Here is a 13269-nt window from a genome sequence, read left to right on the forward strand (position 1 = left end):
GCCACAATTTCAGAGGAGGACTAATGAGAGTCTTTATATCAGATCTAAATAGACTGGAAAGATGAAATCGAGTTTTGTTCTGAGAGAAGCAAAAGATTAGCTTCACCTACACAGTTTTGTCTACAAGAGGGGTTCTGACAATGAAAGGGTCCTGCACTCCTAGGAAACTGCTTGATTTTCCTGTAGCGACGACAACGGCAAGTAGCCATAAGAATGGGTTTATAACCCATCGTCAATGACCACGCACCTTGGCCATTCAACTAATCAGACAGCTCCCTGCTTCTAAATGTCAGCCAATCAGAAACAGGTTCGCTCCATCAAACACGCTGGTGAGTGGCAGCCAATCAGAGACACTGTTACCTGGCCAGCATAACGCTCCCTTACTATAATAATAATAAATTCGGCTTTGCCTTTTTATTTCAGACACTGAATAGTGAGTGCATTAGCCTTTGAGCGATCATATACTGGGTTGATTTAGGTTAAGTATAAGGCTCTTGCTTAAGGGCAAGGTGTATGGTGGCTTATAATCGATGGCTTTCAGTTCATTTTTTTAAAAATTTTTATTGGAGTATAGTTAATTTACAATGTTGTGTTAGTTTCTGCTGTACAGCAAAGTGAATCAGTTATACATATAAGTATATCCAATCTTCTTCAGATTATTCTCCCATATATATGACTTTCAGTGCTGTGTTAGGCGTTATGCTGGTTGTTTCATTTATATGAGCGTACTGTAATGCGGTGAATTTTAATTCAATCAATCGCATGACAATCAGTCATGTTACATGAGCAAACAGAGGCTCAGAAATGATGTGATTTGTATAGTGATATAAATATATGGATACAGAGTTTCAGTTTGGGAAGATGAAACAACTCTAGAGATGGATGGTGGTGATGACTGCATGATGATGTAAATGTGCTAATGCTGCTGAACTGTACACTTAAAAATGGTTAAAATGAAACCCTGTACTCATTAAACAACAACTCCCCTTTGGGGGGTATAGCGTTTCAGTTTTTCAAGATGAGAAAGTTCTAGAAATTTGCCTCACAACAGTGTAAATGTACTTCACACTACTGAACCATACACTTAAAAATGGTAGACAGTAAGTTTCATGTATGTGGGGGTTTTTTACCATAATAAAAAGCTTTTAAAAACAATTAAAATGGTAAATTTTGTGTTATGTATGTTTTACTACAACTTTTAAAAAGTTCTTTGTGGTCTATAGAAACTGAAAGTACATTAGTGGTTGCCCAACACTGGGAAAGTGAGGAGGTATTGGACAGTGAGTGCTAGTGCTGTTAGAGGGGTTTTTTTTGGGGGGGGGGGTATTAAAAAGTTCTGAAATTAGATTGTGGTGATGGTTGAGCAACTCTGTGAATATAATAAAAACCACTGAATTCTACATTTTAAATGGTAAATTGTATAGTATGTACATTATATCTCAATTAAGTTGAGTTTTTTCAAATATCAAAAATGATTAAATTATTAATAACACCCTCAGTGGTTGAGTCATGACTTGAAATCCATCCTCTCCAACAGGGCTTATCGTGTGCATATGGGGATAGCCCTAGGAGTACAGGTGTAAGCTTAAGGTGAAAACTGAGGCCAGACTAAATAGATACAGAGGAGTACATGAGAAACCAGAGACAAACTTCGCAAGAATGGAGGGCATGACTGCCCTCAGGTGATCACCCAGCCCCCCTAATGAGCTGGATAAAACATGGCATTTATTTAACTTATGTGGGCTTCAGTTCCTTACCTGGAAACGGTGGCGTAAACGCTATCAACGTCATCGGGGTATCGTGAGAACTCAATGAATGAAGCTGCCAGCCACTCAGAACAGTGCCTACATGCAGGAACTGTGTTTCAAGTCTGGCTGGCAGATGCCTTGCCTCTGACGATGATTTTATCTTTAGATCTCCGCGCACTGCTGGAGTAAACCGTTCCACTCCGGGTGGCCCTGCTGGTGAGCTCCGCAGCAGAAATGCAGGAGGAAAGGGTCATTACTCGTGTGATGCAAGGGTAGCGCTCGCCCCCATTTCCATACCAGCTTCAAGAATTACTATAAGTAACCAAGAGTGTGTTATTGACCAAAAAATAGACCAATAGATCCATAGACTGGAATAGATAGCTCAGAAATAAACGCATATAAATACAGTCAGCTGATGTTTCATAAAGGAGCAAGAGCAACACAACGGAGCAAAGGCAGTCTCTTCAACAGACGGTGCTGCGCCCGCTGGGCATCCACACGCAAAAAAAAAGGAATCTAGACACAGACCTCGCACCCTTTACAAAAGTGAACTCAAAACGGGTCACAGATCTAAATGTAAAACGAAAACTATAAAACTCTTAGAAAAAAACCATAAATGATCGTGGGTATTGTGATGCCTTTTTAGACACCAAAGATACAGGGAAGAAGACACACAGATGGCCCACAGGCACGTTAAAAGATGCTCAACATCTTAATTATCAGAGAAATGCAAATCAAAACAACACTGAGATATCCCCTCACACCTTAAAAAAAAGAACAATGGACACATTTTGCATTTAAAATATATTACAGTAAGTGGTGCTGGGAAAATTGGACAGCTACATTTAAAAGAATAAAATTAGAACGCTTCCTAACACCATACACAAAAATAAACTCCAAATGGATTAAAGACCTACATGTAAGGCCAGACACGTTAAAACTCCTAGAGGAAAACATAGGCAGAACACTCTATGATGTACATCAAAGCAAGATCCTTTTTCACCCACCTCCTAGAATCATAGAAATAAAATCAAGAATAAACAAATGGGACCTCATAAAACTTAAAAGCTTTTGCACAGCGAAAGAAACCATAAACAAGACAAGAAGACAACCCTCAGAATGGGAGAAAATATTTGCCAATGAAGCAAAGGACAAAGGATTAATCTCCAAAATATACAAGCAGCTCATGCAGCTTAATACCAAAAAAGCAAATAACCCCATCCAAAAATGGGCAGAAGACATAAACAGACCTTTCTCCAAAGAAGACATACAGATGGCCAACAAACACATGAAAAGATGCTCAACATCACTAATCATTAGAGAAATGCAACTCAAAGCCACAATGAGGTATCACCTCACACCTGTCAGAATGGCCATCATCAAAAAATCTAGAAACAATAAATGCTGGAGAGGGTGTGTAGAAAAGGGAATCCTCCTGCACTGTTGGTGGGAATGTAAGCTGGTACAGCCACTATGGAAAACAGTTTGGAGTTTCCTTAAAAAACTAAAAATGAAACTACCATATGACCCAGCAATCCCACTCCTGGGCATATACCCTGAGAAAACCATAATCCAAAAAGAAACATGTACCACAATGTTCACTGCAGCACTATTTACAATAGCCAGGACATGGAAGCAACCTAAATGCCCATCAACAGATGAATGGAATGGGGATATATGTATAAATACAGCTGATTCACTTTGGTGTACCTCAAAAGCTGGTACAAGAGTGTAAAGCAATTATATTCCAATAAAGAGCTTAAAAGAAAATCATTATGTTGTACACCTGAAACTAATAGATAGAAGATAGAAAAGCACAGAAAGTAAAGGTGCATTTCAAATAAAAATAAGTAGGGCTCCATGCTACTATATGTGTAGGAGGATGAGTGTGCTGGGTGACAATGCAAATCATATTTTTTTCCTGTGGATTTCTTGTTCAAAAAAGTATAAAACCTTTGATCTAGAGTCTCTGAAAATCTTGTGCAAAGTTACACATGAGACTGGTTTGGTAACACAGGACCATGTACTTCATAACGTGTTCAATAAACAGTTCATTTAGTGGGAAAAAAAACAGATGAATGGATAAAGAAGATGTGTTACATATATACAATGCAATATTACTCAGCCATAAAAAGGAACAAAATTGAGTTATTTGTAGTGAGGTGAATGAACCTAGAGCCTGTCATACAGAGCGAAGTAAGTCAGAAAGAGAAAAACACATACCATATGCTAACTCATTTATATGAAATCTAAGAAAAATGGTACTGATGAACCCAGTGACAGGGCAAGAATAAAAATGCAGATGTAGAGAACGGACTGGAGGACATGGGGCGGGGGGAGTGGGGGGCAAAGGGGAAGCTGGGACGAAGTGAGAGAGTAGCATTGACATATATACACTGTCAAATGTAAAATAGATAGCTAGTGGGAAGCTGCTACATAACACAGGGAGATCAACTCAATGACGGGTGATGACTTAGAGGGCCGGGATAGGGAGGGTGGGAGGGAGTCGTGGGAGGGAGGGGATATGGAGACACATGTGCAAATACAGATGATTCACTTTGTTGTACAGCAAAAACTGATACAACAGTGTAAAGCAATTATATTCCAATAAAGAGTTTTTTTTAAATACAATTACTTTATTGATTTCTTACAATCAAATACTGCCAACTAGCATTACTTCCACTCATGCATCATTAAAAACAAAAGGATATTTCCTTGGTATTTTCAAATGATGCATTATACAATAAACAAAAAAAGTTAGAACTTAAAATGCACCCTGATCAATTATGTAAACTGGTAATTTTTTTAAAAAAAAAAGCATAACTAATAATTTGGTTCCTTTCTTCATAAAATGGAAATTTAAATATTTCTCCTGATAGTCTTGAGGTTATCATTATGTTACGAGTAGTGCAAAGTGTGGCACACAGTTTCTTCTAGAACGGTGTGTCTTACACACCTTATTAACAAACAGAGGAAATGTGCATAACGAGATGCGTACGGTCAATGCATGATAGGAGCATGCTTCAAACACAAGGCGGCCCCTCAGGCAACCATATTATTTAGGTTTTGCATTATCATTTATGGCATTACAGATTAATTACACATAACATACTTTACACATTTTAACCCTGAATAAGAAAAATAATTGTTGCTTGAAAAAAATTATTCCAGGTAGCCATTTGGTTTGTATCAGGAGAAAGTGAACCTCCAAGAGTTTAGTGTCTGCCAAGTCTGGAATCATTAGCTCGAGTCCGTAAATCTGATGCGTGACAAATTTCACAGTGACTGCTTCCGAGTCCGTCAATGCCTCTTCTCTGCAGTGTGCCAGATGCAGCATCTCCGGGATTACCCTTGCATGTGGTTTTCCCTTTTTGATTTTTGCTGGATTAACTGAATTACCATATTATTTCCTTTTTTCACCTCTTCTATGGCCTTCCATTTTAATTATTCATAAGTCCTTTCAGGATATCCTCAGAGAGCTCCATGAGGGGAAGTTCTGGAGATGGAAAATCCAAGGGAGGAAGATTGGGTATTGGAATATCCTTGGCTTTCCCAGTATTTGATGCAAACTTCTGCCAGGTTGAAGAGGCTGTAGCAGTTTCTGAATGTGGTGGCAAGCTCCATAACTCTGACTTTTCTACAAAATCAGCATCTACATCAAGCTCCTTTTCTACTGGGCCTTTTAGAAGTCTGGCCTTTTCAGCCTTTAACTGTTTATTTTCTCTCCTTAATCTTTCATTCTCAGCCACAAGGAATTCCACATGCCTCTTCAAATCTGCAATTTTGGTTGCCTGCTCCTCTATAATTGTTTTATCATCTTTTGGGGCTTTGCTTCCAATGCACAGCTCTGTTGGCTCGCTCTTCTGCTGAAGTAAAAACAGTAGTGTGTCTGGATCCCTGTCAAAGACCCCCTGAATTTCCGGCAAGTGCTTCTCTACGGAAGGGCTGTACTTCTGAGAGAGTAGGGGGCTCTGGCTGTCTGCATCCTCAGCAGAGGTTCTGTGAGATGCCTGAAGCTGGGCAGCGGCATCCTTGTCTGTGCTCCACTGGACTTTCAATCTTTCCTCCCGCTTTGCCCTCTTCCACCTCTCCTGGGTGAGGAGGAGCTGTTTCATGTGGCTATCCCTTTGCAGTTCCAGTGACAAATGAGCCTGCTCAGACTGTGTCAGCTTCATAGCTTCAGAAAGATAGGCTGCAATGCAGCCTTTTTGTGACAAGAAATAGCCTCTTCGTACTTTCCTGCAGCTAATAAACGATCTGCTCGTCTGCTCTGTTGATGAGCCAGGTTGAGGGGTCCTTCCATTACTTCCATAGACCCCGGGGTAAGCGGCGGCCTGAGGAAGGGGAACGACGGAGCCCGGGCACATGGATGGGAAAAGCTGGAGAGCGCGACGCAGCGGCAGCGACTGCGGCCCTACTCCGCGCCCCGGGAGCCAGCGGCGGGCACAGAGGGGGCGACAACCGTACCACTTCCTCCTCCGGCGCCGCGCCGCGGGCCCGCCCCCGGTGCCGCGGACACGCACCCCAATAAAGAGATTTTTAAAAATAAATAAAATATATTAAAGCACTGAATATTTTCTAGTAATGAACTATAGAAATGATCCCTGAAAATATAATCGTAAAGTACTTAATATTTTAATTTCTGCTTTATAACAGACTAATGGAATGTCATTATGTAACATATAAAATATATTTTTGCTTAAAAATTGTATTTTATTGAAATATTATAACAAGTATCATTCCATTCTGATGAAACCAATTAACATCCAAGCATATGAATGCTGTACACAGAGGGGCCAAAGTTAAATACCTATTTTTTCAACGATTCTAAGGTTTTTGCTCTGTATACTGCCCCGCTGCCTGCCCTGGGCATAATGTCCGTATTTCAAAATTTAGAAGTTGACCCAGAAATGAGTTTCATGTGGGGCAGGCAATTGTCAGAGGTTCCGGTTAGAAACTACAGATATGATCAGATGTGTCTTGGGGACCATGGCCTTTCCGTACACCCGATGGCCAGAGGTGGAGGGAGACCTTTGAATCTTCTCATAAAAAAAGTCAGTGTGAAAGTCCCGTGGCGACTGGTGCTGGGCTCCACTCACCACATCCTGTGCCTCTCCCTGGCCTGCTGGGCTCAGTCTCCCCCAGCTCTCCACAGCAGCCGGGCAGAACCTGAGCTATGCCTTCCACACTTGCTACCCTTCTCTTCCTTGGTGAGTTCTCGCATGGAAGAGAGATGGAATTCGGGGATCCAGTGTGGGCAGGGCAGCCTATCTCATGATTCCTGTTTTCCAGGGCTGTCTCTGAGCCAGAGGACCAGTACCCAGAAGCGTGAGTCTTTCCTTCAAAGCCCAGAGTCTGGGTTCAGACTAGGCATCTGCCTGAGAACAACTGGAAGAGAGAGCAGGGCTCTGGCTTGCTAGGAGGGCTTGAGGCCAGCAGCTGGGTGGAAAGCAGGGTGGGCAGGGGCTTCATCTGGAACTCCAGCCTATGATTCCTTTCCAGAGACCCTCTCGAAACCTGTCATCTGGGCCAAACCCAGTCTCATGATTCCAAAGGGAAAACCGGTGATCATCTGGTGTCAGGGAGCACGCGAGGCTGTTGAGTACCAACTGCACTTTGAGGGAGGCCTTTCTGCCTTCAAGAAACCGAAGTCACCTGGAAGGGTGAACAGAGTCAAGTTCCCCATCCCATCCATGACTTCACAGACTGCAGGGCAATACAGGTGCTTCTATCGAAGCAGGGAGCTCTGGTCAGAGCCTAGTGACCCTCTGGATCTGGTGGTAACAGGTAACTGTCCCCTTGAATGACTGTAGAGTCAGCTCCTCAGCCTGAATTTTGAGTAGGGTCATCACTTATTCATCTCCTTTAGTCTCTTCCAAGCCTCACTCAGATACGTATTTGTCTTGAGGGTAACAGAGAATGTTGATTAATTCCTACAGGAATTATCTTTAGACAATTGTCTCTATGTCCTAGAAGCAAATTTGTCTTAGGTTCTTCAGAAAAGAGATTCTGAGACGGATATCTGAGATGGTTATTTGTGCACAGAGGGGATTACTGTGGGGTGTCCTCAGAAACCACACCTGTGATGGGTGAGGGGAACAGGCTGGGCAGAAGGGGAAGTTGGACTGTGGTGCAGCTTCAACAGAGACCTCGCCCAAGCCAACGTGGAACTCTGGACCTGGTGGCTTTTCAGGGTAGTCTTGAAATGAGGCTAGAAGCTCTGTACCCCTCAACATCAAACAGTGATTGGATGATAACCACTCTTGGAGAGATTCCAGAAAAATACTCTTGCTTTTGTGGCACTTGTATTCTAGCAGACGACAGACCATGAGTCAAAGTCAGGAAATTCAAATCAGTTATATAGCACGTGAGGGTCAGATGGTTCCCTTCAGTTGAGGGATGTGGTTCTCAAACTTAAGTAAATATCAGAACCACCTGTAGGGCTTGTGGAAGCACAGGTGACATTAGAAAACCCGTATTCATGGAAGCATTATTCATAATAGCCAAAAGATAGAAACAGTCTCTATCAGTGAGTGAATGCATGAGGAAGATGTGGTCCATCCATACAACTGAATAGTATTCAGCCTTAATAAGGAAGGAAATTCTGACGCACGATACAACATGGACGAACTTGAGAGCATTATATTGAGTGAAATAAACCAGTCATCAAAGGACCAATAACAATTCCACTTATATGGGGTACTTAAAATAGTCAAATTCAGAGGCAGAAAGTAGAACGGTGGTTGCCAGGGGCTGGGGAGAGGCGGAATGAAGAATTAGTGTTTAATGGGTACAGAGTTTCAGTTTTGCAAGATGAAAAGCGTTCTGGAGATTAATGGTGATGACAGTTGTACAATGATGTGGATGTACTTAATACCACAGGACTGTACCATGAAAAATAGTTAAGAAGGTAGATTTATGTATATTTTACTACAACTAAAAATGATAATGTTTTAAAACACAGATGGTTGCTCTTCCCCTAAGTTTCTGATGCAGTAGGTCTGGGGTAGAGCCTGGCAATTTGCATTTCTAACAAAGTTTCCGACACCACTGATGCAGCAGGTCCCAAGGACCAGATGCTAAGGACCAATGCTGTCGGGCAGTTCCCAGAAAGAGATCCACCTTTCTTAAATTAATTTTTATTGGAGTATAGCTGCTTTACAATGTTGTGTTAGTTTCTGCTGTATAACAAAGTGAATCAGCTATACATGTACATATATCCCCTCTTTTTTGGATTTCCTTCCCATTTAGGTCAACACAGAGCACTGAGTAGAGTTCCCTGTGCTGTACAGTAGGTTCTCATTAGTTATCTATTTTATACATAGTAGCATATATATGTCAATCCCAATCTCCTAATTAGTCCGTCTCCTCCTTGGTATCCATACGTTTGTTCTCTATGTCTGTGTGTCTATTTCTGTTTGCAAAGTTCATCTGTATCATTAGAAAGAGATTCATCTTAACACTCCTGGAAGCTAGGGAGTGACTGTCCCCATTGTGAAGGGAGAGATCAGGAAGGGTGTGTTCATGACTGAGACAAATCTAGGAAACAGAAGAAGAGACCGGGATTCTGGAGGATGATATCCTGGTCCTAAGGACAAGAGGAATGGGGGATACAGGAGGCAGGATAAAGATGCTCTTCACCGGGACTTCTCTGGTGGTCTAATGGTTAGGACTCCATGTCCAATGCAGGGGGCACAGGTTTGATCCGTGGTCAGGGAATTAAGACCCCACATGCCACATGGCCAAAAAAAAAAAAAAGATGCTCTTTACCTACCAGCCACCTTCTCTCTCAGGACTGTATGACACACCCACCCTCTCGGTTCGACCCAGACCTGAGGTGACCTCAGGAGAGAACGTGACCTTCTATTGCCAACTAGAGACAGCAACAAGCACCTTCTTTCTGCTTAAGGAGGGAAGATCCAGCCGCCCACAGCTCAGATATGGGAATATCCAGGCGGAGTTCTACATAGGCCCTGTGACCACAGCTCACAGAGGCACATACAGATGTTTTGGCTCCTATAACAACCATGCATGGTCTTTCCCCAGTAAGCCTGTGAAGCTCATGGTCAAAGGTGAGGACATCCCCCAATTCTCCCCCATGTCCCTTCTGGGTCCCTAAGTGACCTCAAACAGTGAGAAGGAAGGCAGCAAAGGGGCAGGTGGGAAAAGGCCCAGAGGGTACTTTTCACCAATGCCCTCATCCACGTGGATTTCCCAGAGGTGCAGTTGATAGCCCATGAGGAATATTGCCAGAGAGATGGTGGGTGGGGGTGGGAGATGGTGTAGAGAATGGGTAGGAAGACCAGGTCCCTTGATTTTTCTCCTTGTCTCCATTGCCAGGAGATGTCGGGGACACCCCCTTTGAGCCCACGGAGCACACCTCTTCTGGTGAGTAACAGGTACTTACAAACTTGGGGAAGGACTCAAAGCCTCCCAATGACACTGAAAACCTGGCATTCATTCAAAATACCCTTGAGTGCATAGCATGTGCCATGCACTACAGTTCTGTCCATCAACCAGACAAAGGTCTTTGCTTGTGCGGCGCTCATATTCTAGCAGGAGAAGGCGCACCATGAATCAAAGTCAGGGTACATAAATCAATGATACAGCACACAAGGAGGCAATGACGGTGTGGAAACAGACAACGTAGAACAGATGGCATTCAGGTGATGGGGGGAGGGCAGGTGGCAGTATTTAATAGAGTCATCCATACTGGCCTCACAGAGAAGGAGGCTTCAAGGAAAGAATTGAGGGACTTCCCTGGTGGTCCAGTGGTCAGGGAGTTAAGATCCCACATGCCTCATGGCCAAAAAATGAAAACATAAAACAGAAGCAATATTGTAACAAATTCAATAGACACTTAAAAAAAAAAAGTGCCGAAAGAGTTGAGGGTGTTAGCCCTGAGGCTATCTGTAGAAAGAAGTTTCCAGAGAGAGAGAATGGCCGCTGCCTACGCCCTAAGGCAGAAAGATGATAAAAGAACATCAAGGAGGCCAGTGGGGCTGGAAACGATGTCAGAGAGGGGATGGTGTGGGTGTGGTGGGGCTGGAGCAGCTCACTTAGGACCATGAAGAAGTTTGATTAGACTCTGAATGGTATGACTAGTGTGAGGAAGAAGAAAGGATAGCAATTGAATTATGGAGGCTCAGACAGAAGATATGCCTGGAGACACACACTCACTAGTCCTAGAACTGCGTCCTTCCGCTGGCTTGTCTGTCTTCTGACTCTTCCACTCTACCTGCCAGACAAAGTCACTAGGACCTGGAGTGCGATGGGTGGACCTAGAAAAGCTATAGAACATCACAGAGTATATCCAAGGGTAGGAGAGCCTGGGATGGAAGAGGCCACACCATCTCTTTTCCTGACTTCTTCACTTTCTTTACCCGCTGCAGACTACCAGGACCCCTACATGTTAACCACAGAGACCCAGTTCCAGGAAGGTAAGCCAGCAGCAGGGGCTGTAGGCACTAAAGCAAGTAAGATGGGGAAAGGAGAGAGGAAGAGAGATGGGGTGAGGTGGTCTTGGTAGGTTCCTGTGAGCGATCACTCTGTTCTTCTGACTCCAGATCCTGTCCTCTGGGATCACAATACCCAGAATCTCCTTCGGATTGGCCTAGCTTTCCTGGTCCTGGTGGCCCTCGTGTGGCTCCTGGTTGAAGACTGGCTTCATAGGGAGGAGCCTCAAGAGAGAGCCAGCAGGGCTTCAAGTCGGGAATGCAGGAGAAGGTTGAGAGCACAGAGATCCCTGGAGAAATGACCAAGAGATGCAGTGGCCGTAGGCAGAGCTGAAAGCTGACCCTGACCTTGGGCTGTGGGAGCTCTGTGTTGAACCGATGGAGGAGCAAGCCATTGCAGAAAACTAAGGGGGAACTGCATGGAGTGTGGAAGGCGGGGGGATAAAGGCGCTAAATTTCTTCTGCAGACAAACCCCATTGTCTCTTCTAGGTTCTAAGTACTGTTGGGTTTGCTTCCTGCGAACCAAATTAACCACTCTGGTCTTTCCTGAAAACATCTTTAACGGTATGACCATGGGAATATTGCCTTCCTACTTTTGTCTTTATCCCTATTTCTTCTTTGCTGTCTCTTGCAGATGTCATTCAAAATATTTAACCACCAGTACAGAATAGGTGCATTTATCGAATGGACCAAAAGCCAGAGAGGCAACAACCAGTCAATGGAGGTGCAGGCTGTAAACACACATCACAGCCGTACAGATGTGTCCTGGTGGTACGGCAACCAGGCCCCAGTTCCCTCCACCCTATGTCCTGGAAGGACTGCATCCTCTTCACTTCTTTATCCGTACCTTGACTTGTTATTTGGGTCTCTTAGTAGATATCATCTCCTCCAACGTCATTTCCCAAATCCTCCAGTTTGACTTGATACTACTTTCATACTCCCAAAGCACCTGTAACTCTCCACAACAGCACTTGAACCCTAATACTGCATACATACCCATTTTCCTGTATCGACTGTGAAGTCACATGAATTACAGTTACGTCAGATGTAATGGCTGTGTTCGTAGTTCCCACTACTAAGAGAGTTCTCAGGAAATATATGTTGAATAAATGGATATATGAATGGGGTCAGAGTGCCCCTTGGGACTTGAGACTCCTGAGTATGGTCCTTGAAACGTTGTCTGTGCACCACAAACCCTCTTCTTTTTTTATTTATTTATTTATTTATTTATTTATTTATTTATTTATTTATTTATTTACTGGCTGTGTTGGGTCTTCATTGCTGCACATATGCTTTCTCTAGTTGTGGCAAGTGGGGACTACTCGTCATTGTGGTGTGTGGACTTTTCATTGTGGTGGCTTCTCTTGTTGTGGAACATGGGCCCTAGGTGCACAGGCTTCAGTAGTTGTGGCACGTGGGCTCAACAGTTGTGGCTCTCAGGCTCTAGAGTGCAGGCTCAGTAGTTGTGGCACACAGGCTTAGTTGCTCCGAGGCATGTGGGATCTTCCCGGAGCAGGGATCAAACCCATGTGCCCTGCATTGGCAGGCGGATTCTTAACCACCGTGCCACCAGGGAAGTCCCCACAAACCCTCTCCTATTTGAGAGTTTCTACTTGATCAACCCATTAATATACCCATTATGTGGGTCCCCACCTCCACTCAATATTCTGACACCTTACACAGGTCAAATTCATTCTCTAAGTCTGAGTTTTCTGTTAAATATCAGAGAATATTAGTTCCAACCTCAAAGGGATAACATGAAGACTTAATGAAATCAAGAATACCCAGAAACCAGCATAAGCTCTGACATATATGAAGGTACTCAATGAGTGGTAACCATTATTATTCCTGGTACTACAGGCAATTAAAAATCATGCCAATTATTTTCCAAAATTGATTCTTTTTTTTAACTGTCTTATTACCTGGCTAATGAATTAATGAATAAGAGTGGTGATAGTATCCTTTTCTTAGTACCAATATTATGGGGAATATTTTTAATATCTTAACATTGAGTAAGCTAATTGCTATAATTTTTGTAGATACTCATTGTCCCAGTTAGAAAATT

The 13269-nt window shown here is 43.2% G+C and overlaps 2 protein-coding genes across 2 annotated transcripts; one reads left to right on the forward strand and one right to left on the reverse strand.

Moving 5' to 3' along the window:
- Positions 1–4586: 4586 nt before the first annotated feature.
- LOC130838769 (nuclear receptor-binding factor 2-like) lies at positions 4587–6182 on the reverse strand. Its single transcript, XM_057712274.1, is given in 2 exon segments — positions 4587–5944; positions 5947–6182. Coding segments are annotated over 2 exon segments (870 nt in total). The 5' UTR covers positions 6061–6182; the 3' UTR covers positions 4587–5188.
- Positions 6183–6924: 742 nt separating this feature from the next.
- NCR1 (natural cytotoxicity triggering receptor 1) lies at positions 6925–11505 on the forward strand. The gene is given in 7 exon segments (XM_057712275.1): positions 6925–6958; positions 7041–7076; positions 7251–7535; positions 9542–9820; positions 10089–10147; positions 11149–11188; positions 11315–11505. Coding segments are annotated over 7 exon segments (924 nt in total).
- Positions 11506–13269: the final 1764 nt, after the last annotated feature.

Source organism: Hippopotamus amphibius, chromosome 16 (assembly GCF_030028045.1).
Source record: "Hippopotamus amphibius kiboko isolate mHipAmp2 chromosome 16, mHipAmp2.hap2, whole genome shotgun sequence".
In the NCBI taxonomy this organism is placed as follows: domain Eukaryota; kingdom Metazoa; phylum Chordata; class Mammalia; order Artiodactyla; family Hippopotamidae; genus Hippopotamus; species Hippopotamus amphibius.